Source organism: Cannabis sativa, chromosome 3 (assembly GCF_029168945.1).
Source record: "Cannabis sativa cultivar Pink pepper isolate KNU-18-1 chromosome 3, ASM2916894v1, whole genome shotgun sequence".
Classification (NCBI taxonomy): domain Eukaryota; kingdom Viridiplantae; phylum Streptophyta; class Magnoliopsida; order Rosales; family Cannabaceae; genus Cannabis; species Cannabis sativa.
The window spans coordinates 53,436,914-53,463,501 of NC_083603.1; the positions used below are offsets into that span (position 1 = coordinate 53,436,914).

The 26,588-nt window shown below is 31.3% G+C and overlaps 1 protein-coding gene across 2 annotated transcripts; it reads left to right on the forward strand.

Annotated features, from left to right (window-relative positions):
* Positions 1–14,935: 14,935 nt before the first annotated feature.
* Positions 14,936–25,580, forward strand: LOC115709867 (uncharacterized). Of its 2 annotated transcripts, XM_061112121.1 has the most exons (18): positions 14,936–15,193; positions 15,335–18,043; positions 18,124–18,252; positions 18,338–18,532; positions 18,643–18,695; positions 18,842–19,163; positions 19,365–19,473; positions 19,546–19,737; positions 21,210–21,323; positions 22,304–22,417; positions 23,179–23,378; positions 23,479–23,691; positions 23,807–24,082; positions 24,185–24,332; positions 24,426–24,559; positions 24,683–24,769; positions 24,848–24,958; positions 25,035–25,580. In XM_061112121.1, exons 2-18 carry the CDS (start codon positions 15,383–15,385, stop codon positions 25,038–25,040), a joined length of 5,064 nt encoding a protein of 1,687 aa, XP_060968104.1. In that variant the 5' UTR covers positions 14,936–15,193; positions 15,335–15,382; the 3' UTR covers positions 25,041–25,580. The 2 variants fall into 2 exon arrangements, with proteins under 2 accessions (XP_060968104.1, XP_030493960.2); XM_030638100.2 differs by having other exon boundaries at positions 24,848–25,580.
* Positions 25,581–26,588: the final 1,008 nt, after the last annotated feature.

Here is a 26,588-nt window from a genome sequence, read left to right on the forward strand (position 1 = left end):
GCTGCAAGCTCTTATTCCTAAGTATGTGGGTCAATGAGCTGCAAGCTCTTTGCTATCTCGTCTTGAACACTTCCATTATATATTCTATTTATCCCAAGATGGACTCACTATCTCGCCAATCTTAATGGATAATAGTTATTATTCTTATCTCGCATCTACTTATATGGCAACGAGTTTGAATATCTCTATCAATCGTACTTATTGAAACGAGTTATTTAAGTTGTATTTAATAACGTAATTTAATAATACAATCATTGAGCTAATTCATATTCCTTTTGAAGTACACGTGTCAAGTTTCTGGTTGATAGACAAATTTTGGATATAACACTTCTCTGCATGTAGAGCAAAGATTTTGCTCAGAACCATTTGAAAATATATTTTATCCATGATTATTATTTATTTTTTTTATATATAAAAAATGCTCTTTGTAAAAGAGCTATTGTGACTGCTCTATACATTTTTATAAATTAATTGTTTAAGATCATTCATAATAGCTAATTGTAAAATAGTTAATGTAAGATATAGCTAAGAGTTAAAAAAAAGTGATTAAAATATTCATAGATGAGCTATTATTACTAAAAAATATACTTAATGAATAGTGGTTAACTAAACGTAGCTATAACGTTCCTAAATTTTAGTGCATAGTGATAATTATATATTATTTTTATAATGTGTTTTGTTGATTTTTAAGTAGAAAATTATATATATATATATATAATATAATGGAAGATGTTTTAATAGTTATATTTGTAATGTAACCACGGTTGTTACATTTTGTCATGACTTGTTATAATGGGTTGCAACAAATTATTATTTAAACAAATTTTTGTATATTAGATTATTGTTACGTGCATTGCACGTGTATTTAATTATATATACAGTAGAACCTCTATCCAAGAATACACTTGGGACCAAGAAAATAATATTCTAATTGAGAGGTTATAACTAAATAGAGTTACACTTGAAAAAAAAAATCAAAATATCAAAAAATATCAATGTAACAAAAATACCAATAAACAATTCTTAATACTATATTATATTAAAATTATTTTCGAGTACATATAATATTTATACATGTACTATAATTTGAAATAAAATTATTAATTTTACATAAGTAAATTTATAAAATATATGTATATATTTATTTAAGATGTAATTATTCTTATATAGAGGTATATTTTATTAATACGGGACTTAAAAAATGTATAACTAATTACAATATAGAGGTTATTTTTATTTATAACTGGCCCAAATTGGGACTTCATTTTTTTATAACAAATTAGAGGTTATTCTTGAATAGAGGTTCTACTGTATATATATATATATTTTTGAATTAATCAAGAGATTTATTAACTAAAAAACTCGCTCAAAACAATAGAACGCACTTCAAAGGAACAATCCTCCAACTGAAGTACAAAACTTGTAGAGAAACAAGAGTCTCTTGCCAAGCAATGAGCCAACTTATTTGCAGATCGTTTAACAAAACATAACTCAACAAAAGATAAAGCCAAAAGTAAATTCCTAATATCTTGAACAATAAGACCAAACTGGGAGGCCATAAAAACTTTACTTTGGACTGCCTGGACACACACCAGACTATCCGTTTTTCTAACACCACAATGTCCCAAGGATGAGTCGCAATCCAACTCAACGCTTCTTTGATGCCTATGATCACAGCAATTTCAGGTTGGACATACCCAACCTTACCCTTCTTGAAAGCTTCTACCAAAATTCTATGATGATCTCGAGCTACACAGTCCACTCCAAACCGGCCCTCTTGTTCAAATATAGCCCCATCAACATTAACTTTAATATTGTTTAACACAGGTGCAATTCAACGCTAACAGTTCCGCCCTCCATCATTCAAAGGAGACAACGAAAGGCGCTTCCTTTCCTGAGCAAATTTGTATTGATCAAGCATGTTTCTAGCTAATGTAACAATATTTGAAGCAAGCAACTCTTCTTTTGCCAAACAAAGTCATTCCGCGCACGCCAAATTGCCCAACTCACCATCGCCGCTTCCACCATTTCAACTTCGTGTCCCCTGGTGAAAATCCCCAACAACCAGCTACTGAACATTGCAGCCCCAGTCCCGACGTCCACTATGCTACGATGCCAAGTAGCCTTTGCAAACGAGCAATCCACCAACGCATGTTGAATAGTTTCAGTACTAGAGTTACACAAAGGGCAGTTGGCATTGACAAGAACATGACGCTTTTGGAGTTGAAAACAAGTTGGAAGCACACCCGAAGCAGCTCGCCATAAGAAATTACTGACCTTAGGGGAAATCTTTAATGACCAAAGCCGCTTCCAAAAATCAGTATTAGGATCAAGACCCCAAACACCCTTAGATTCTTGCAAGAATTTATATGCACTTCTGGCCGAATAATTCCCACAAGTCTCAAGTCGCCAACTCCAACCATCAGTAGCGGTCGAATTACTAAGCTAAATAGATAAAATAAGGTCCTGATCACGGGCAACAAACAGATCCCTCACAACATCCTCATCCCACGCGCGAGTACCGACTTTGAAGAGGCAGCCGACCGACTTATTCACAAGAGCAAGGTGTTGTGAGACAACATAGTTGTTCAAATTATGTGGAAGCCAAGGATCATTAAGAATGGATACATTTTCTCCAGTAGCAATTGTTCTTTGAGCACAGGCGTGGATAAGATCTTTTGCTTCAAGAATACTGCGCCAAATGAAACTAGGATTGTCTCCCAATACAGCAGAATACAGGTTACCAGTAGCATAATATTTAGCCTTATAAAGCCTACTGACCAAAGAATCAGCATTAACCAACAAACGCCAATACTGCTTCCCTAAAAGAGCCAAATTAAAATCTCTCAAACTTCGAAATCCCAATTCCCCTGTATTTAGTTATATTTTTAAAATTTTATAAATTAAAAAGAACTAATTATTAATTTATTAAAATAAATATATTAATATTATATATTGAACATACTTTCAAAATTAAATATATTGATATATATACTTATTTAAATTAATATAAAATTAGTATGACAAAATTCTGAAAAATATTTATAATTTTTTGGCATTATACTATTTATCCACAAATTTATTCACATGTCAAAAATTTAATTAGATGTCAAAAAATTGAATGCATATATTTATTTGTTTGAAAATAATTCTAAAAAAATATTGAAAATAATAAATTACAAAATTAATTTAAAAATATTTTTCCACATTAATTTTTTTTTCTTTATCAAAATCAAAATAATAAATAAAAATGTCATCGTAAATCTCACTTCTCACCTCACTGAAGGAAATAAAAAAACAAAAAACCAAAATGTCATCTTCGTCACTTCTACCTTTCTATCTAACTCTTTATTTTCATATTTTCATTGTCGACCTCCTCCTCACCATCATCATCGATCTCCATTTTAGATTTTTACTGTCAACATCCTCAGGTTGGCCTCGCTGTCGACCTCTTCCTCTAAAGGAACATGGGTAAAATCGAGATCTTCGCAATGGTTAGATTGAGTCGATCGTCGAATATGTGTTGGTTATGCCAGAGATGGCTTCACGGCATGGAGTAGTGTTTGAGTTCGTAGTCTCTTTTCTTTCACGAGTCTTAGAGATGGTGCTTGGGTTCTCAATGGTAGCAAACTAATTTTTGGGTTTGTGTTTAGGGGAAAAAGTTTGTATTTTATATTGTTTATCTTAAATTAATTTAAAATAAATAATATTTATGTTTACATATATTTATAAAATTAAACCTATTAACACCGTTAAATTTGACATAATATTCTTATATTCTTAAAATATTCTATTAAACTAACAAAAATGGTAAGATAGCCACATTTTAAATATAAAAATATTCTAAAAGATAAATTTCTATATTTAGAATTGAAGTAGTTATAATAAACTATGCAATTAAAATAAATTATTTTTTTAATTAAATTATTAAATAGAATTTTTTTTAGAAATTGATATGCATATATATTTTTGGGGTTTTTTCAATAATATACCTAAAATTAATTTTATTTGTAAAAATACATTCAACAAAATTATTTCCACAAATACCGATATGCCACATCAGCATAAATACCTTAATTCAAAATTATTACCCAAAAATGGAAAAAACTTAAAAATTCTCGCTTCCAGAAATTTCACTGTTTTGCTAGTTTTTATTTATTTATTTTTTTTTTTAAAAAAAAAAGTAATGTTTTGGTTGCTTTTGATGTAAATAATATATCAATTAGTTACTTTTTATTAAAAAAAATATTTCAAGATAAATTTTCTCATACACATTTAGTTGCTTATTTTGATCAAATAACTTTAAAACTATGATTTTTTTTAAAAAAAAATTTAGGCTATATTATATGTTATTTTATTATTTAAGATACTTTGAGGTTATTTTTTTTTAGCAATTTTAAACTATATTTTGAGTTGTTAGAAACACATATTTTTTCGATATAAAAAAAGATGAACAAGATAAAAGTAACCTTTCCCTTTCTTCTATTAATTATTAACAAAGACGTAATTAAATATTATAGTTAAATAAAAAAAGTATACCATCTAATTTTATGGGTTACTACAATAAATATTATAATAATTTATATTTAAAAGTTTGCTAGTATCTAAATAAATTCACTTTAAATAAGTAATAGCAACACATCCTATCCTGTAGTGAAGAGATCATATTTAAAAATTTAATTTCTTATAAGTTATTTTAGAAATTAGTTGATATTTAAAAATTCGATTTTCTAGTAAAGAAATTAAAAGGTTACTTCTGATTTTAATTATTTTTTCCGACAACAGTAATAAAATATATGCTTCCCATATGCTAAAACGATCTCCTTGAAAAGTAGATCCTGGTGATATAACTTTTGAGCTCAAATAATTACTGGTGTAACCAAAAGATCTGTTTAATTTTTTTTTTAAAAAAAAAAACAAAAAAACGAGTTATTTTTTAATATTAAAGAAAATTATGAATATAGTGTAAAAAAATTATTAATATATTATACAAATGTGATGTATATATATTTTTTTTAGCTTACTTCTTCGTCTCACGTGGCTACTGCTTTGGTGAAATGAAAGTGGCCAGGATAGAGAAAACAATTTAGAAAAAGAAAAAAAAGTTAAGAAAAATAAAATGATATAAAATAAAACTTATCCTAATTTGAATGTATACCGCTTAGCAATTTAAGAGAAATAATATTGAGTATATACTTAAATTAAATAAGTCATCATATATCTATAAATAAAATATAGTTAACGTCTCCTAGTGTAATTAATTCTGGATTTTTTTATAGGGCCTTTTTTATTTTTACACTTCAAAACAGTTTTTTTTTTTTTCATTTTTATGAAATTCTACATAGAACTCTTATTGCAACTAGCGCTGCAACTTAAATTGCTACAAAAAATCGTATAGAAACTCCTATTGCAACTAGCGTTGCAACCATTTTGGAAACTCAAACCGTAAATTTGAAAAAAAAAAAGTTAAAAAAAATAGTATATGGGATAATTCTCCTTTTTTATATTTATAAATTTAAGTCCCTAATTTAATATTTTACCACACAATTTTTTAACTATAATATTTAAATTTGTGACAATTTTTTTTTTACAAAAATTAGACTTATAGCAGCCATACTTTTTTTTATTTAATATTAGTTAATTTTAAAATTAAATTTCCAATATAATTTTAAATATTACAATAATATAACAAGTTTTTTTTAGAAAAATAATAAAAGACTAAATTCTTAATTTTTTTAATCAAATCACCACAAAATATCATTTACTCATTTAATTTAAAACAAAAAAAAAATTAAATAGAAACCTAAAATGAAGAGAGAAAAAAATCATCAATCAACATGAGCATTAGACAAATTCCTTCAAAAAAAAAAAAAAAACATTAGACAAATTAAAATATTATTAGTCAAAAGTAATTTACATAGTTACACTATGTATGGCAAAAATACTAAATAAATACCAAAACACATCAATCAACACGGACATTTAAAAAATTCTAATCTTAAAATAAATAATAGTATAGAAGAAGATGAATGTTTTAAATCCACAATTTCAAAAGCACAATTACATCAATAAATTTATGCTAAAATAAGATAACTTTGAACATTAGAGAATAAAATAGAAAATTAACTTATCTCGTGGAGTGGTGGGCACACATTCTTCCGTCGACTATGCATGTCAACTATAATCCAATTTGCCCATATGTTTGTCGTGCTAAAGTTTACTGAAGCAATAACTATACCAAACTGTCCAACAGGGCCGGCTCAAGCATTGAACAGTTTGGGCCATTACACAAGGCCCCAAAATTGAAAGGCCCCATTTTTTTTTAAATCCCTTTATATATAATATATATATTTTTTATAATATAAATATAATAAAGTTAGCACTAACAAAAAAAAAAAAAAAAACTAAGTCAATACAAAGTACACACGCATGTTTGATGCTTCCTAAATTAAAAACTAAACTAAGTCAATTATTTATGGTTAGTTTTAGCCTAATTTTATGGGTTTTTTTTTTTTTGAAAATTTTAATTGGTTGGACTTTTAAATTTTCAACAGTTACTTACACTACACATCATTTATTTATTTATTTTTTTTTTTCTGAATTGGGTTTATGAAACTATTATATATAGTTGTAGAGATTGTTTTAATTTTACACACTTTTTATATATTTTAATATATTTTATTATTTTTGCTCATGATATATTTGCTCTCATATTTTATTACTCTTTCTCCTTCAAATCATCAATTGATTTGTAATTTGCATAGAAGAGGCCAAGAAGATATATATATATATATATATATATATATATATAACATGTACACATATATATTTTTTTTTAATTATTATTTTGATTAATTGTTGTTAATTTCTATATATATGCAATAATTTAGGTTTTTATTTTGTTTTTTCCATTGCAATTATTGAGGATTTTTTTTAGTTTATTTTTCCTACCTAAAATAAGTATGTCTAGTAGAAAATATCCATCTGATAATGAAATACTTAAAAAAAAAAAAGAAGAATAGAAAGTTTAATTAACTCTCAGAGAGGAGCTTTAGAAAAATTTGTTGTCACTAATAGAAAAGATGAAAGTAATTCAAATAAAAAAATTAATGAACAATTAAATAGAGAAAATTTGGAGGTTAATAATGAAAGGGAAATTTGACATTATATACTTTAAAAAAGCATAAATTGTTTTTATATGCTTCTTAAAAAAATGTAAAAATAATACCCTCCAAACATCTTTAATCCCAACAATACCCTCCTCATTTCAAACCCCCACTCTCCCTCTAACTCTCTCGTTTCTCTCTCTTTTTCTCTAACTCTCCAAACCCATTCCCAACAAAACCCCACCGGACCACCCACGAGAAGCACCCGACAACCCACGACCACCGCACCACTTCCGGCGAAACCCATTTGCTTGTTTTCTGCATTTTTTTTTCTGGTTTTTGACGATGTCGCGAAACATCGCTAAATGTCGCGAAACATCGCGAAATCATGAAATATCTCTAAATGTCTTTAATTCACAACAGCGCTTTTTTTTTTCTACATTTTTTTTCTTCTGATTTTTGACGATGTCGCGAAACATCGCTAGATGTCGCGAAACATCGCGAAATCGTGAAAACATCTCTAAATGTCTCCAATTCACTATATCGCGAAACACATCGCGAATATCATCGCTAAACATCGCGAAATATCGCAAATCATCACTAAACTTCATCCCTGACCTCAGATTTGTTCTATCATTGCAAATACATCGCTAAATATCGCAAAATATCGCAAAAAACTGGTAAACTAGAAGAAAAAAATGCAGAAAACAAGAGAAGTCGTGAGAGAAGATGACGGCGAGGCCTTGCGACTGAAGTTCTGGGTCTGTGTGTTCGACGGTAGGGGTTCTAGGTTGTGGTTAACGCCGGAGAAAGAGAGAGAGACATAGATGTTTGGTTTTTATTTGTTTAAGGGTAAAATTGGATAGAAAAATAGTGTGAGTATATTTTGCATCATGCAAAATATGCTAGCATATTTTTAGTGGATAAATTAATTTTAAGCATATAATATCAAATTTCCCTAATGAAATGTGTGATGATGTGATGGATGATGAAGAATGTCAAGAAAATATTGAAGAGAGCATGAAAGCTAGAAATCTTAAAAATGATTTAGATTATATTTATGATCCAGGAAATTGAGAAAATCTTGATAATAAATTAATAGAATTATTAGTAGAAAATGGTCCAATAAAAGTAAGTGACATCGAATTCCCAAACGATGAAAATGATAGACATTTTTCTACTTCTCATTATATACGAAAGTTGTCAAATAGAGAAAAATATGATAGAAAATGGTTAGTGTATTCAAAAAAAAATTAATAAGGTATATTGTTTTGGTTGTAAAATTTTTGGTACAAAATCTAGTGCGAATCATACGTTTCAATTAGTCAACAGTGGAACTAAGGATTGGAGGCATCTAAGTGCTATGTTGAAGAGTCATGAAATAAATAATGAGCATATAGTTAACATGAGTGTTTGGTTTGATTTAGAATTGAGATTATCAAAAAATAGAACAATTGATAAAGATGCTCAAGAGAGACTTAACAAGGAGAAAGAACATTGGAGGAATGTTTTAGTAAGAATAATTCCCATTGTCAAAAATCTAGCAAAAAATAATTTGGCTTTTCGGGGAAGTAATGAAAAGATTTACCAAGAGAACAATGGAAATTGTTTGAGTTTAATTGAAATGATTGCTGATTTTGATCTAATAATGCAAGAACATGTTCGACGTGTCAAAATAGTGATATTTGTAATCATTATTTGGGACATAGAATTCAAAATGAGTTGATACAATTGTTAACAAGTGAAGTGAAAAATACAATTTTGAAAAAAATTAAAGAAGCAACATATTTTTCAATTATACTTGATTGTACTCCTGATTTAAGTCTTCAAGAACAAATGTCTCTTATACTAAGATTTGTAGATACTTCAGTTAGTCCCATAAGAGTGGAAGAATATTTTTTGGAATTTTTGAAAGTAGATGATACTTCAGGAAAATGTATCTTTACCGAGCTTATAAGAGAAATTGAAAGTTTAAAACTTGACATTAATGACATAAGAGGGCAAGGATATGATAATGGATTTAACATGAAAGGAAAACACCAAGGTGTACAAAAAAGATTATTAGAGATAAATCCTAGAGCATTATATACACCTTGTGGTTGTCATAGTCTTAATTTAGTGATTTGCGATGTTGCTAATTCTTGTGTTAAAGCTGTAACATTTTTTGGTGTTTTAGTTTTACAACATATACATTCATTATTCTCTTCTTCACCTAAGAGATGGACAATACTGAAAAATAATATATATACGTTAACTGTGAAATCATTGTCTCAAACCCGTTGGGAAAGTCGTATTGAAAGTGTTAAGGCAATTAGATTTCAAGCTCCAAAAATAAGAGATGCTTTGCTTGAACTAGGAGAATCAAGTGACGATCCTAAAATAAAGAGTGAAGCTAAGTGTCTAGCAACTTTTGAATTAAAAAATTTTGAATTTTTATTGGGCATGACTATTTGGTTTGATATTTTATTTGCTGTCAATTCAATTAGTAAACATTTACAAAGTCAAACTATAGACATTGATAATGCTATAAATTAGCTAAAAGGTCTAGTTTCTTATTTTGAAAATTATAGGAAAGAATGATTTGTTTCAGCTATGATTACAACTAAAGAAATTTCAAATGAGATAGGAATTGGGGCTTAAATTTTGTGAAAAACGTGTGGTTCGTAGAAAAAAAACAATGTGATGAAAATATTGGTGATGGTGAGATAGTAAAGTCTGCCGAAGAATCATTTCAGATTGATTATTTTATTTTCATGGTTGACCAAATTATTTGTTCACTTAAAAATAGATTTGAACAGTTTCAAGAGTATGCAAAATATTTTTGGATTTTTATTCAATTCGAAAAACCTAAAATCACTTGATGAAAATGATTTAAAATATCAATCTTTAAATCTTGAAAATGTTTTAAAATACAATGGAATTTCTGATATTGATGGTTGTGATTTATTTTCAGAATTTAAAGTGTTGAGAGAATTTTTTACAAAAAAAAAATGGTAGTTCAATCGAGATAGTTGATTACATAAAAAATTTTGATTCATTTTCAAATGCATTCATTGCCTATAGAATATTACTAACGATTCTAGTTACAATTGTATCGGCAGAGAGAAGTTTTTCAAAATTAAAATTAATCAAGTCTTATTTAAGAACGACTATGTTGCAAGAGAGATTGAGTGGATTAGCTATGTTGTCAATTGAAAATAATTTGCTAGATAAACTTGAATACAATGATTTGATTAACAAATTTGCATCCCAAAAAGCAAGAAAGATAAATTTTTAGATGAATCAATCTGTGTTATTTTTTCTAATAATTTTGAATAAACTAATGTTATTATTAAGTTTTATAAATTGGAGATTGTTCGATATGACAAATTTGAAGAAGGAAAATATACTTTTGGGAAAGATCAATCAACAAATTTGAATAATATTTTGATTGTACTTTTATTTAGAATATTTAAATTTACTAAATAAATGTAAAAGAATTTATGCGATATTATTTTTTTTAAGTTAAATTTATGAAGTATTGATTAATGATTTTATTTTTAATAAAATGTCTAATTTTAATTTTTCGCCCAAGGCCCCCAAATTGGTTGGGCTGGCCCTGCTGTCCAAGGTCGTGAACGATGGGAGTCATATTGAGGATTGAGTCTGAGAATTGATGAGAAAGATCTTGGAGGTTGGATATGGGTATTTGAGAGGAAAGAAAAAACTCTTTAGTAAGGTTGCTTCTCTATATTAAAAGAAAAAGAAGAATATGATTCAATGGGAAAAGAGAAAAAAAAGTTATATGTCTTTTTTCTTTTTTTGAATTACTAGGAAGTTTTGTTGTAAATATATAATAGTAGGAATGTTAAAAAAAATTAATTGCTAATTTTACTAATTGTAAAAATTAATTAGTAATTATAATTAAATTTAATTTATAAATAAATTAATTTTAATTAGTATTTTATAAGTAAACATGATAATAAATGAAATCTAGTTTCATGTTACAAGTAATATAATTTAATAAATCATAAATATTCAATAATGATTCAATAGTCAACATTAGTGTAACTATAGTGATTATATATTTTTATTTTTTATATATTACAATATCTTTATCTTTAGAGTAAATGGCGGCAAAACCTCCAATACTTTCGTTTTAGTTTCATTAAACCCCCACAACCCAAATTTCTGCGGGTAAACCCCCAAAATCACTATTCTGTTAGCAATTTACCCTTCCCGTCCAAATTTAACTGTTAAATGCCAAGTTGGCTTGTCCACGTGGACACAATATACACGTGGCACAATTTTATTGGTCCACGTAAATAATTATATTAAAAAAATCAAAAAAATAAAATAAAATTAATTTAAAATTAAAAAAATTTAAATAATTTTTTTTTTCTTTCTTTTTTTTATTTTTCTTTTCTTTCTTTTTCTGTCTCTCTCTCTCTAACTCTTTCATCTCTTTCTCTATCTCACCACCACCATTACTCCTCTTCAAAAATATCATCACCACCACCACCATCATCGACCACTGATGCCCACCACCACCACTACCATTCACAGCCACCGAAACCACCACCCACCATCTCTAATATCACCACAACCTACTAGTGCCAAAACCACCACCACCACCGCCTATTTTCAAATCCAAATCACAAAAAAAAAAAAAAAAATCAAAACAAAACACCACCCCGATATACACATATATACACAAAACAAACCAATTTAAATAAATCCAAATCCAACAAATAAACAAACACACATATATACACAAAATTTTAGTCCAAAAACACAAACCTTAAAACCCTAAATTTATTTCTCCACAACCATTATTTTTCTACAGATCTGAAAAATAAAAATCACAATAATACCCAAAAAATTTATACACAGATCTATTGCAAAGAAAAATTATGAAAAACCCTAAATGAGAGAGAGAGGTATCGGTGATCGATACCTAGGTTGGGGTCCTCGTGGCCGGCTCGGTGGTCCTCGTCAACGGACGGCTCGGTGGTCCTCGTCGACGGCAACAGGACTATTCTGCATCATCGAGAGAGAGAGAGAAGAAGAGGGATGAGAGAGAGAGAGAGAGAGAGAGACAGAGAAGAGGGCTGAGAGAGAAAGAAAGAGAAGAGGGCTCGGGGTTACCTGGGTCGGGGAAGCTTCAGCACGCCGTGCGCCTGGCAGGTGGTCATCAGCACTGGCGCCGGGCGCGGGTCTGTACCTACATCGAGAGAGAGAGAGAGAGAGAGAGAGAGAGAGAGAGAGAGAGAGAGAGAGAGAGAGAGAGAGAGAGAGAGAGAGAGAGAGAGAGAGAGAGAGAGAGAGAGAGAGAGAGAGAGAGAGAGAGAGAGAGACTATGTCTCTGAACAGAAAAGAAAACGAAAAAGAAAGAAGAAAAAAAGGAAAGAAAAAGAAAGAAAAAAAAAAGAATGAAAAGAAAAAGAAAAAAAAAGAAAAAAAAATTATTTAAAATCTTTTAATTTTAAATTAATTTTATTTTATTTTTTTAATTTTTTTAATATAATTATTTACGTGGACCAATAAAATTGTGCCATGTGTATATTGTGTCCACGTGGACAAGTTAACCTGGCATTTAACAGCTAAATTTGGACGGGAAGGGTAAATTGCTAACAGAATAGTGATTTTGGGGGTTTACCCGCAGAAATTTGGGTTGTGGGGGTTTAATGAAACCAAAACGAAAGTATTGGGGGTTTTGCCGCCATTTACCCTTATCTTTATACATTAAATGTGACTATTTAACGATTTTTGTTGGTTTAACGGAATATTTTAAGAATATAAAAACATTCCGTTAAATTTAACGGTATTAGTAGAGTTAGTTTTATAAATGTTGCCCCTGATTTTGCCCAATATACGTGGACCAACCAGATAAGGACACGTGGATCAAGCAATTTACAATATTTGCTAAGTCTTTATGCCATAAGGTAGCGTCCAGGACGTAGCTCCCGGAGAAGGCATATGGAACTCCATATGCTCCCAGAAGCTCGAGTAACGCTAAGGCATCTCCGCGAGGTGTCAGGTTTCTCCTGAGCAATCAAGTCGCATTAAATGCCGCATGAGAGGAAGCGTGTTGGGACTGCTACACGCAATAAAGTCTGACGGCACAACCTCCAACCAACAGCTGCACAGTAATGATCATTTAAGTCTAGCGACGGCTACACTGTGAAGAGTCACATCAGTCAAAAGGCAATAAGGACATTCCACATAAAAACCCTACAACACCTAGGGATTTGACCATGCATTACCCATGGTATATTCATTGGGAATGCCCAACTTTATGGATACTTACAGATACACTTGTAAGGATAATTCTGGGGATCACCCCACCAAAAACACTATAAATACCCCCCTCAAAGCTCATTAAAGGGGATCGAGAATCTGGGGCTGCATATGAGCAAGTAGAGAAAATACTCACCAAGAACATTCTCTGTATTTATAAGAGTGAAACACTCCCCAAATACATTCTCTGTATTAAAGACATTCATAAATAACAAAGACTCGTGGACTAAGGCTCATTAACGCCCCAACCACGTAAAAATCCTTCTCTCAATTTCTTACAGCTCACAAACTTTATAATATTTTATTAGTTGCCGAAAACCTCGGTCAACAATAAATATATATAAATATTAATATTATTTATTTTAGATTAATTTATATATATAAATATTAATATTATTTGTAAGGTTTATTAAACTTATACCAATTTTAAATTAATTTAAAATTATAAATATTAATATATTATTTGTAACATTATTAATTTATTATTACTATTTTTAATATTAGGAGTATGTTTTTTAATATTTTTTAATTTTATATTTATTTTCTTAAAAAATTTAAAACTTTAAATATTTAAAAAAACATTTCCGTTAATTTATAAGATTTTAAAAATACACATAACAAAACTAAAAACTAAAAATATAACTAAGTATTGTAACATTATTATTATTATTTTTAATATTGGGAGTATGTTATTTAATATTTTTTAATTTTATATTTATTTTCTTTAAATTTTTAAATTTTTAAATATTTTTTTAAAAAAACAAAATTAAATAATAAATAAGTAGTTTCCTTTAATTTATAAGATTTTAAAAAGGCTAATTAGGATTTTTGCCCCTTGAACTTTGACATGTAACAAATTATGCTCCTTGAACTTTTAAGGTCGTTAAAAATGTCCTCTGAACTATTGAGATTGTTGGATTTAAGGATTTTTGTCTAATTTCATTCAATTTTACTATTCAATGATTATTTATGTACTAAATCATGCTCCCCAGACTTTGATATTTACCAAATCACGCCCCTTGAACTTTGACATGTACTAAATTATGACCTCTGAACTTTTATCCATGTTAGACTTTTTTACTAAAATTGGAAAAAAGTCCTTAAATTTAATAATCTGGGGCATTTTTAACGATCTTAAAAATTCAGTGGGCATGATTTGGTACATGTCAAAGTTTAGGGGCAAAAATCCTAATTAGCCTTTTAAAAATACACATAACAAAAATAAAAAGTAAAAACACAATAATCTAGTATTATTTAAATGATATAGAGAAAAATATAAAATATGCTATGTATAATGTAATGTAAATTGAGGTAAAATAAAAAAAGGTGAAATTTTGGTAAAGTATTTAAAAAAGTGCAGAAAATCTGTTAAGAAAATTCTAATATCGTGTAAAAAAATCTATTAACTTATTAAAAAGGAGTATTAATTTTTTATTTTTTTGATAGAAAAAGGGGGTTAATTATTATTATTATTATTATTTTTTTTTTATAAAGGAAAAAGAGGGTTAATTTTTTTTAATTTTTTAATTTTATGGAAAAAGAGGGTTAATTTAGAGTGATGGATGTAGCTTTTCCGTTTTGATCTTAGATTTTGGTATTAGGAAATTTCATATCAAAGCTCTCTCTCTCTCTCTCTGGGTAGGTGGTGTCTGTGTGTGCGCTCTCACACAGAGCAACCCGAACCCAACTCCGAAACCCATACCAAGTTACTCTCTCTCCTCTTCGATTTCACCGCCGATTTCTCTACGGCATCTCCGGCTATATATTCCAATTCATTCGCCTCCTCGCATTTTCATTCACTGTTACAAGTAAGTTATACTACACACACACTGTCTCGCTCTATATCTATATATCTATATGCGGGTATGAGTATATGTATATAGAAGAAATGTACGAACGATATATGCGTGCGTTGTGATTGTATTTTGTTTATTCGTTTTTGTATTTAGGCGTATGCATGTGAATCAATCGGATTGATATATACATAGATTAAAAGAATGGGGAACAAGAAGAGAAATCTTGCGGCGCGTCCTAAACAATCGCCGGCGGCTTCACCGGCGGCGGTGACTAAGCAGGTTGTCGACGGAGCCGCCGGAACCGCTGATGGTTTAAGTCCAGACGAACTGGAGCCTACCCTGAGTCCCGATACCCCTAATCCTGTTTCTGAGAGTAAGATCGTATCGCCGAAGTCCGTTGAATCGGACGCTTCATCTGAAGCTAATGTCAGACTCGAGTGCGACCGAGCCCTCATGGCGCTTAGGCGCGGGAACCATACCAAAGCTCTAAGGTTGACGAAGGAACTATGTCAGCGGTACGAAAAGTCGGCTCATTTGGCGATTGTTTACAGAGTTCAAAGTACTGTATGTAGCAAGATGGCCTCCGTTATTGAAGACCAAAACGTCAAGTATCGGCATCTGAGGCGTGCAATTGAATCTGCTCGTAGAGCAGTTGAGTTGTCTCCAAACTCGATTGAGTTCGGGCATTTTTACGCCAACTTGATGTTTGAATCGGCCAATGAAGCAAAGGAGTATGAGGAGGTTGTGCGGGAATGTGAGCGTTTGCTGGCAATTGAAAACCCTGTCGATCCTGCTAAGGAGAGCTCGCAGGAGGACAGCCAAGAAAAGCTATCAACGCCAGAAGCTCGAATTGGTAATGTGCAGAATGAGATAAGACAGCTGATACAAAAGTCTAATATTGCCTCTATATCGTCCTGGATGAAGAATTTGGGAAATGGGGATGATAAATTTCGGCTTATTCCAATAAGGAGAATGACGGAGGACCCAATGGAGGGGAGATTGCCTCCAGCTAGGAGGCCCAATGAGATTAAGAAGGCCACCAAGACACAAGAAGAGCGGAGGAAGGAGATTGAAGTTAGAGTTGCTGCGGCTAGGTTGTTGCAGCAGAAGTCAGAGGTGCCTCAGTTGGAAATTGATGGAGACAAGACTGATAAGGGATTGGATTCACTTCCAGCATCTGGTCAGAGAACTGGCGATCGGCGGAAGTCAAGCAATACAAGGAAAAGTCAATCTTGTGCGGAAAACAGAGATTTTGTCAGGTCATTTTGGAATACCACCAGTATTGATAAGAAGAGAGACTTACTTAAGGTTGGGATCCTTGATATTAAATCCCATTTTGCTTGGTTGAAGGATGGCTTGGCAAATGATGTTTTATTAGAAGCCTTGTCTTTTACTGAGACTAATAGTGGTAGGAAGTGGAGTGTCCGGGTTTGTTGCAGGTGTAATGAGAGATTTGCTGATTCTGATTCGCACTTACATCACATTACGAAGGAGCACGTGGCAAGTCTTTTGCCTAAATTGAGGTCAATGTTGCCTGAAGAGGTTAATAATGAATGGATTGAGATGCTTCATAAGTGTTCTTGGAAACCTGTGGATGTGTCAGCTGCAGTTGAAATGGTTCAAAATCAAACAAAATGTAAAGATTCTGAATTTGTCAAGGATTGCACTTTGGGGAAAAATATGGGGGATTCTTCATCTGAGAAGGGAAATCAAAAGGATAGTCATTGTATTTCTGCTGCTGAGAGTGGTATCCATGAAAAAGTTACCAACATAGAGTCTGGACAATGTCCTGAGGCCAATGGGTCTATGGCGCACTCTTCTATTGCTGATAGCTGGCCTGTATCTGATGACTCTGAGCGTGCAAAACTTCTTGAAAGAATATCTGCTTTGTTTGAGGTGCTTGTCAGGAATAAATGTCTTGCAACAAGCCATCTTAAATGGGTGACACAATTTGCGTTTGATGAGTTGCAGAAAATGAACATAGGATTCCAGCTTCTTAACAATGGGGTGATGCAAACACCTATGTGCATTTGCTTTTTGGGAGTCTCCGAGCTTCAGAAAATGCTCAATGTCTTACAGGATTTATCTCATTCTTGTGGTTTAGGTAGAAATTCTGAGAAAAGTAGTATCATGGATGAGGCAAATATTGGTAGTAAATGTCTAGAGATTAAGGAGCTGCTTGTTCTCAGTGCAGATGCATCATTTGTAGTTCTTGATGAATGTTTGTTATCAGATGAATCCACTCATGTTAGCAGTCATCATGATGCCACAGGCAAGGCTTCGGCCGGAGCTTCTGCAGTGGTCAGCAATGTGAATGATAGTGATCTAAATGATACCAGTGCTTTTCTGTCCTGGATTTATGCAGGTCCAACTAGTGGAGAAGAATTAGCATCATGGATGCGTGTAAAAGAAGAAAAAGCAAGTGAAGGAATGGAAATACTCCAGATGATTGAGAAGGAATTTTATCAACTACAGAGCCTCTGTGAGCAAAAATGTGAGCATTTAAGCTATGAAGAAGCATTACAAGCAGTAGAAAATCTATGTGCTGAAGAAAATAGGAAGAGGAATGATTCCAGAGACTATGTCCATCAAAGTTTCGATTCTATTTTGAAGCAGCGGAGAGAGGAGCTGGAGAGTGACAATGATGGATTGACGCTCAGAAGCCGATTTGAATTAGATGCTATATTAAACATTATAAAAGAAGTAGAAGCTCCGAATGTCAATGAATTTGGCTATGAGGAAACATATTCTGGTTTGACATCTCAGTTATGTGATTTGGAATCTGGTGAAGACTATTTGCTCCGAGTGGAGAGTTGTATAGAAGCTTCAATCCGAAGACACAAAGAACATATACAAGTAGAGGTTAGTGTTTTTTAATTTTGATGTGCTTTCATTAGTTGAGAACAGGCACTTATATAAGTTTTGTTTTCTTTGTCATGCAGCTTAGCAAAACTGATGCAAAGTTAATGCGAAACGTTAATATCATGGAGCAGTTGAAACTTAAGCTTGGCTCTATTGCTGTCCATGATTATCACTCAATATTATTGCCTCTTGTGAAGTCGTACCTGAGGGTTTGTATTCATTGAGTTGAAATTTTGCATTATTCTTCACCAGTTATTTCTTGACTGTATCTTGGCTTCTATTCTATTCTTACAGGCACATTTGGAGAAATTAGCTCAGAAGGATGCCACAGAAAAATCTGATGCTGCAAGAGAAGCATTTTTAGCAGAACTTGCTCTTGATGACTCTAAGAAGGTTGTCAGGGGGGGAAATGATAATTCGAGACACACTCAGGAGAAAACAAAGGATAAGAAAAAGAACAAGGAATCTAGGAAAGCCAAGCATTCAAAGGTTTTTATTGTCTGATGTGATATTTTTAGGTGGTGGCTGTAAATGTGTAGAAATAAGCATCACAATAAGTGTGAAGCTCACCCATTGGTTTTTTTTTCTTTCTTCCACAGGTTACTGGTGTTTCAGAGCCACGGATACATGATGATGAGATTGATAACCCAGTGTATGTGTCTTTTTCTCACTGTTCAAATCAGTTCAACTCTTTAGTTAATTGCTCTCTAGTTGGTATGAAGTATTTTATTGGTCTTCCTCTTATGAAACGAGGAACATTCATTTTAATGTATGTAAATTGTCTCTTGCTGCATGCAGTCCCTTACCGGTTGCATGTGAGGTTGCATATGATGCTGATCATCCAACTTCTGAGGTCATTGTTTCTGTGGATGGTGATAGCTTAAAGCAGCAGGAAGAGGAACTCAGACGAAGAATTGAACTTGAAGCAGAGGAAAGAAAGCTTGAAGAAACTTTGGAGTTCCAAAGACGAATGGAGAATGAAGCTAAACAGAGGCACCTTGCCGAGCAACATAAAAAAGAAACATATCATGAGAAAGTGGAAGAGGCAATGCATGATGCAAGCTTGAAATTTGATTCTGTTGATTTAGATGCAAGTGAGCAATCTAAACCTTCAATGCAGGTAAGCATTTTTTGGTTGCGAATGCTGTGTTTTATTCACTCTCTTACTCTTTCTTATAATATTTAATGAAGAGCAAGATATTGAATTTGATATTGGAGATTATTTAAAAAGCATTTGGGTTCCCTTAAATTTGGAAAAAATGTACTTTTAAGGAGGATCGTGTAGCTTTACGAAAAACCTAATGAATTTTTCCTCTTTTAGGAGCACTTGGCAAGCAAGTCAGAGGATGTCCTCACGCCTCACCATTCTACATCACCTACCGCTCTTTGTACTCAAATGAGCAGAGATAATCAGGCCAAAGTTGGACAAGGTAGATTTTGTTTTTTTAAGATGAGAGTTGGGATGCACTTTAGAACTGTTATAATTGTCTCTTTTATTACAGGAGGCCTTGCTAATGAGGGAATTACTGGGGATGGTTTTTTGCCTTCTGAACGACGAAGAAGAGCAAGAAAACAAAAGAGTTCTGTCAAAGTTTCTGATGGAAAGCATCAATTTTCGTCATCCCCAAGGGAAAGTGCTGAAGTTGGGAGTTCACTTACTGAGGGTGGTTTAAAAGAAGTCCATAGTAGCAGCAGTAAGTTTCAGAATTAATTGACTTTACATCTTGTTAGTATGCTTATTAGTATTATTTTATTAGTATGATAGTAAATTAATAAGTATTGTGGCAGACATTTTTACTTATGTTTGGTATTTCGTTTGCTATTTTGTCAAACTACATTTTACGCTACTGTAGTTGCCCTGCATTTACTTTTTGGGGACAATCACTATTCTATTTTGTTATTATTTTTCAATAAAAGAGAAAAGCACAGTCGCTCGTGAAGGCTTTATATTCAAATCCCTACTTGTTGGTTATGTAAATATTGTTATAACAGCTTTTGAAAGATTGAGTTATTTTCGTATTTTTTAAACTGACAGTTCTTGGCACTCTTTTTTCTCTCTCCTCTTTTTAATTAATTATTTATTTATTTACAAATATAATAATGTATATAACAAAACATCTTTATAAATTTAAACGGTAAAATGTTATTTCTTAACCTACAACATAACATCAAGTCTTTATTTTTAGAACTCAAAATTATTAAAAATGTAAGCAACTTAAAAATATGCAAATGTAAGCATTGGCGAACAAAATATGGATGTAGAAAAATGTAATTTAATGATTAAATGATAAAACTAATGAATAATAAAGTATAAGGTGGAGAAATTATTTTTTCTATTTTTCCTTGTTAGTGTGTCATTTTGTATTTAACAAAGAGTGCCAATAAAATCAATTCTATTTGTAGTGCTGTGGAGGACTTGTAAAATTCTGAGGATGATCTCAAAAAGAATGGTCCGGTCCTATTATTACTACATTAACACAGTGATGCTTTTTATTATTATTATTTTTTTTGAAAGGGAAGCACAGTGGTGCTTTTTATTGCTGTTCTAAACTTTTTTATCATCCCAGGTCTTGTGATAAGTTAGCTTATTGCTGACTGTTTTGTGGGATTGTAATTTCCCAAATTGGCTTGAGGATAGTCCTTTTGTTTGTTTGGAATAAACGTTTCTTTTTAGTATTTATTTAAACATCGTTTTAGATTTGTAGAATAATATTTGAATACTAAATAGTGCCACTTAGATAGATCTTTCTGTTTTTTCTTGTTTAAATTTGAATTAGGATTTATTTCGTATTAAATAAATATACATTTAGTATTTTTTATTTAAACATCGTTTTAGATTTGTAGAATAATATTTGAATACTAAACTGTTCCACCTAGAATGATCTTTCTGTTTTTTTTTTGGTTTAAAGTTGAATTTGAATTAGGATTTATTTTGTATTAAATAAATATACATTTGTTTTTTTATTTAAAAGTTATGTGAATTTTATTTAAATTACTGTTATTTTTTATTTGTTGTTTTGAAGCAGCTGGATATTTTTAGTTAGGCTTATAAATATCACCATGAATTAAGGAAGAAGTGTTAATTGTACAAGCTTTTCTAGGCATTCTTTTCTCTTGGACTTGCCTCTTTCAGTTGACACAAGTAAACTTCTGTTATTTGTATCAGTTATGTCTGCACCTGGAGACGATGAAGCCAAGTCATTAGGACACCTACAAGCAGAAGACGATTTTGAAGAAAGGTTCCATGCTGATATTGAAAAGGCTATGCGCCAAAGCCTTGGTAAAATTTCTGTAACATAATTAAGTTTATCTATTAATTATAATCTGTATGTTATGTGATTGAAGCTGTCATTTAAAATGGACTTTACTTCTTTTTAAGTATTTGAATTATAGTCCTAATCCTAATCCTATTGGTTGAGATCTAGGATGACTTCTATACTATATCTATATAGGGTTTATGAGAATAGAAATTTGATGTACACAACACTTTTCCACTCTCTCTCTAACTCCCAACCTCTCAATGCTTCTAGTTTTCTCCAAGAAATTTCATTAAGAATTTGAATTATAGCTTAGGACTAGATATGTGATATTTATACCATGAAGTTTGTTTACCTTATAAGATCATTGGTCTAAACTTTTTTATCATCCCAGGTCTTGTGATAAGTTAGCTTATTGCTGACTGTTTTGTGGGATTGTAATTTCCCGAATTGGCTTGAGTATAGTCCTTTTGTTTGTTTGGAATAAACGTTTCTTTTTAGTATTTATTTAAACATCGTTTTAGATTTGTAGAATAATATTTGAATACTAAACAGTTCCACTTAGATAGATCTTTCTGTTTTTTCTTGTTTAAATTTGAATTTGAATTAGGATTTATTTCGTATTAAATAAATATACATTTAGTATTTTTTATTTAAACATCGTTTTAGATTTGTAGAATAATATTTGAATACTAAACTGTTCCACTTAGATAGATCTTTCTGTTTTTTTTTTGGTTTAAATTTGAATTTGAATTAGGATTTATTTTGTATTAAATAAATATACATTTGTTTTTTATTTAAAAGTTATGTGAATTTTATTTAAATTACTGTTATTTTTTATTTGTTGTTTTGAAGCAGCTGGATATTTTTAGTTAGGCTTATAAATATCACCATGAATTAAGGAAGAAGTGTTAATTGTACAAGCTTTTCTAGGCATTCTTTTCTCTTGGACTTGCCTCTTTCAGTTGACACAAGTAAACTTCTGTTATGTTATTTGTATCAGGTAAGTCTGCACCTGGAGACGATGAAGCCAAGTCATTAGGACACCTACAAGCAGAAGACGATTTTGAAGAAAGGTTCCATGCTGATATGAAAAAGGCTAAGCGCCAAAGCCTTGGTAAAATTTCTGTAACATAATTAAGTTTATCTATTAATTATAATCTGTATGTTATGTGATTGAAGCTGTCATTTAAAATGGACTTTACTTCTTTTTAAGTATTTGAATTATAGTCCTAATCCTAATCCTATTGGTTGAGATCTAGGATGACTTCTATACTATATGTATATAGGGTTTATGAGAATAGAAATTTGATGTACGCAACACTTTTCCACTCTCTCTCTAACTCCCAACCTCTCAATACTTCTAGTTTTCTCCAAGAAATTTCATTAAGAATTTGAATTATAGCTTAGGACTAGATATGTGATATTTATACCATGAAGTTTGTTTACCTTATAAGATCATTGGTTAGAGAACTTTCTTAAAAGTGTTGTAAAATTCTGTCACTTTCCTAAGCAAACCAGGAAACAAAATACTTGCAACTATATACCACAGATAATCAAAATCTTTAATGAAAAAAATATTATAATTAACACTTTGTTCTCGCCTTGTTCTGGAAGTTTCAATATATATGTTCAATAGTTAAGTGGTTAAAAAGATCTAAGAGTAAAATGATTGGCTCAATCAATAAATTTGCAGTAAACAAAAAATGACACACAAGCACTTTGTTGTGGAAGTTTCACTATATACGTTCAAATAGTTAACTCAATTTACATCTCTTTTCACCAGTGAGCAGATTTTCCAGTGGCTTTTTGTTTGCTTGTTTATTGGTTTATGTTACTGATGTACTGCTTAACTATATAACTTGTGCTGTTTTACAGACATATTTGAAGCACGGAAAAAGCTTCCCTCCGTTTCTACTAGTTCAAAGATGCTGCAAATGACTTCTGGAGAAGTAGATAGTGGGGGTGGTGTACCCAATGATGACCAAGTGGATAATGTGATCGAAGATAATAAAGTTGGTGCAGGATTGAAAAATGAAGTTGGTGAATATAATTGCTTTCTGAATGTAATTATACAGGTGAGCTTCTTATGAATAGTTGTGGAATGTATAATCTTTGTGCAATTTCTTCCGTCTAATTTTTGAGCACAAACTGTTTTGACTTTTATTTTGTGTACAGTCATTGTGGCACATTAGACGGTTTCGAGATGAATTCCTGCAGAAGACATCAGAGCATGTTCATATAGGTGATCCTTGTGTTGTTTGTGCTCTATATGAAATTTTTTCTGCCTTGAATGTTGCCTCCATTGATTCATGGAAAGAAGCAGTCGCTCCTACTTCTTTGAGAATAGCTTTGAGCAACCTATTTCCAGATAGTAATTTCTTCCAAGAGGTAACTAGTAACCTGTCTTTTGCATAACTACTAGGATGGTTATTTTCATTATCTGCTCATCAGTCCAGCAAAATTTGCATTTTATAAGGTTTGATTGACATAAGTGAAATTTCAGGCTCAGATGAATGATGCTTCTGAAGTATTGGGAGTGATATTTGATTGCCTTCACCGGTCATTTACTCCTGCTTCAAGCATTTCTGATACTAAATCAGTGGTAAATAGCTGGGAGGGGTCTTGGGATTGTGTGCGCAATACTTGTATTGTGCATTCCATTTTTGGAATGAACATTTCCGAAAGTATGGATTGCTACAATTGTGGAGTGGGGTCGAAGTTTCTCAAGTACACCACTTTCTTTCACAATATAAATGCCAGTGCGCTCCGGACAATGAAGGTATGTGCATTTTACTCATGGTTGATAAATTACTGAAGCTGTTTTGTGGGTGGGTTGGTTCCTCTAATCTTGATGTATTTTTTTATTTTTTTGGCTGTTTAGGTCATGTGTGCTGAAAGCTCTTTCCAAGAGCTTTTAAAGTTTGTTGAGTTGAATCATCAGTCGCCATGTGATGCTGAGGCTGGAGGCTGTGGGAAGCTTAACTACATCAACCACATTCTCTCATCTCCACCACATGTTTTCACTGCGGGTGAGTTAACTCACCAGTTTTTGAGTGAATCCACTTTTATTATGGGAGCTAGGAAGAACACATATGTTAACTAGAGCTATAATTGTCTTGCAGTTCTTGGATGGCAAAACACTTCTGAGAGTGTTGATGATATTAGAGCAACATTATCGGCTCTTAACACTGACATAGATATCAGTGCCATTTATCGCGGTATAGGACTGAACAACAAATATAGCTTGGTTTCTGTGGTATGTAATAGTTTGAATCTTAGTATTGGCATTATTTTTGTCCTTTCCTTTTCACTTGGATTCAAAAGAATAGTTTTTCGTTCTAGTTTTAATCTAATGTGCAATATGTTTTACTTTCATTAGGTTTGTTATTATGGGCAACACTATCGTTGCTATGCATACAGTCACGAACATAAACAGTGGATTATGTATGATGATAAAACTGTCAAGGTAAATTCATTTTCAGTCTAGTACGTAGTATCTTACTAGCCATCATTCCCTGTCTTACAATTTCTGCTTCATGTCCAGGTAATTGGTAGCTGGGTTAATGTTCTTGATTCGTGTGAAAGAGGGCATTGGCAACCTCAACTCCTTCTATTTGAAGCTGGTACTAGAAATTTTGCAGAACCCGTCGCATGTGTAAGTGCATCTGTTTGAAGTCCTTCAAGTCCCGACACTGATTTCTTAGGTGCTAATACTTGCAACTCGTTTCCAGTTTTAGGTTGAGATGTTTCAGTAGAAAATCTAGAGTGGTGTAAAGTTTCTGATAATGGGATAAGGCCAAACAAATTTGTTGGAGCAACTGATCCCCAGGGAATAATCATGTCTCAAAGAAGAGCCTTTTAAGCATTTGACACAGTTCTAGCAGCACGGCAAGCAGCAGCTAAGCATGCATAATATGGGGGTGAGGGTTGCTTGAATTTGAATTATCTTTTATTTCTTGGACATTTACAATAAGATGTTTCTTTTTACCCTTCTTTTTATAGAGGGCTTAGTAGTAGAAGGTTGTGTGGCTTTGAAGAAACATATGTTAGCCACTTGCTTAATGGCAGCATTTTTTGCCGGTTACTGGTTGGTCTAAGCATATACATCATTTAGCTTGTAACAGCAGTAGGGGAATATAGTTTTTAGATTGACAAATATTTGTTTAGCTGTTTTGAATTCCCCGCAAAATTTTGGAAGAGGTTTTGTACAGATCACAGTATCATCCATGGATTGTTGAGTCTTCAACTGTAGGATATACAGTGACTTTTTTCTTCAATGTTTATTTTTTTTTTCTCCTTTTGATGATGCCAATCCCCTTAAGCTAACCAATTGTCATGCTACTGAAAATTTGTTTCTAATGTCGTAAATTCTCTTCTCAAATTGATCTCATTCTCATGCATTGCTAATTTATATGACAGGTAAATGTATGCAGGTAACTTACAATTTTCTTTTGTGCTCTATACATTTTATTTCATCCATTGTTTTTTTTCTTATTTAATTAATAGAAACTAATGGAATAAGTAACTGAAGGATCACAGTTGCGCATAGCCTTTGTTTTACTGCTTCATTCTATCAATGAAATTTATCTCGAAGAAAAAAAAGAGAAAGAAAAAGAAAGACAGCTGATGAACAAGGTGTTTAATATTAGCTGCCATTAGTGCTAGTGTTTTTTTTTTGGGTACTACCTATGCCACATAAATGCCATTTGAGCAGTTATTTCTATTTATTCACACTCTAGTTTTCTTTAACAATACATGTCTTGAAATTTTAACAATTAGGGTGCATTTGTTGAGTGTAATTAAGGGTAACATAAAGTGTTTTTTTTTTTTTTTTGGGTTAACATTGCAATTTAAATTTAAATCTACTGCACAAATATAGGAATTTTCTTTCTATTATCATTTTTTTAACTAATTCAAATATCTTAAAAAATATTTTCCTCTTATTGTTTTCTTTTAAAACAATAAAATAGAAAAAAAAAATGTATATGTTACTTGAAGAATCACTATTGTAACAAGTATATGATATTTGTAAAAATGAAAAGTATCAAAAAATTAAAGATATTGTAGTTAAATTAAAATTATAGTTAATAATAAATTTTGAATATTATTATATATTTTTTTTAATAAATAGTATATAAATTAAATATTTTTTTAAATAAATAATGATATTATTGAATAAAATTTAAAAAAATAATAATTATACAACTAAAAATATACATAATCAAAATAAAAAATAAGAATATAACTTAAAATATGCTTGTAATATTAACTTAGTAACCATATGT

What these genes read in the sequence shown, in the direction of transcription:
- LOC115709867 (XM_030638100.2), top strand. Translation starts at nt 15,383, where the DNA reads ATGGGGAACAAGAAGAGAAATCTTGCGGCGCGTCCTAAACAATCGCCG. An exon ending in ATAGTAATTTCTTCCAAGAG is followed by an intron (nt 23,692 to 23,806) that starts GTAACTAGTAAC and finishes GTGAAATTTCAG; the next exon opens with GCTCAGATGAATGATGCTTC. An exon ending in ATGATGATAAAACTGTCAAG is followed by an intron (nt 24,770 to 24,847) that starts GTAAATTCATTT and finishes CTTCATGTCCAG; the next exon opens with GTAATTGGTAGCTGGGTTAA.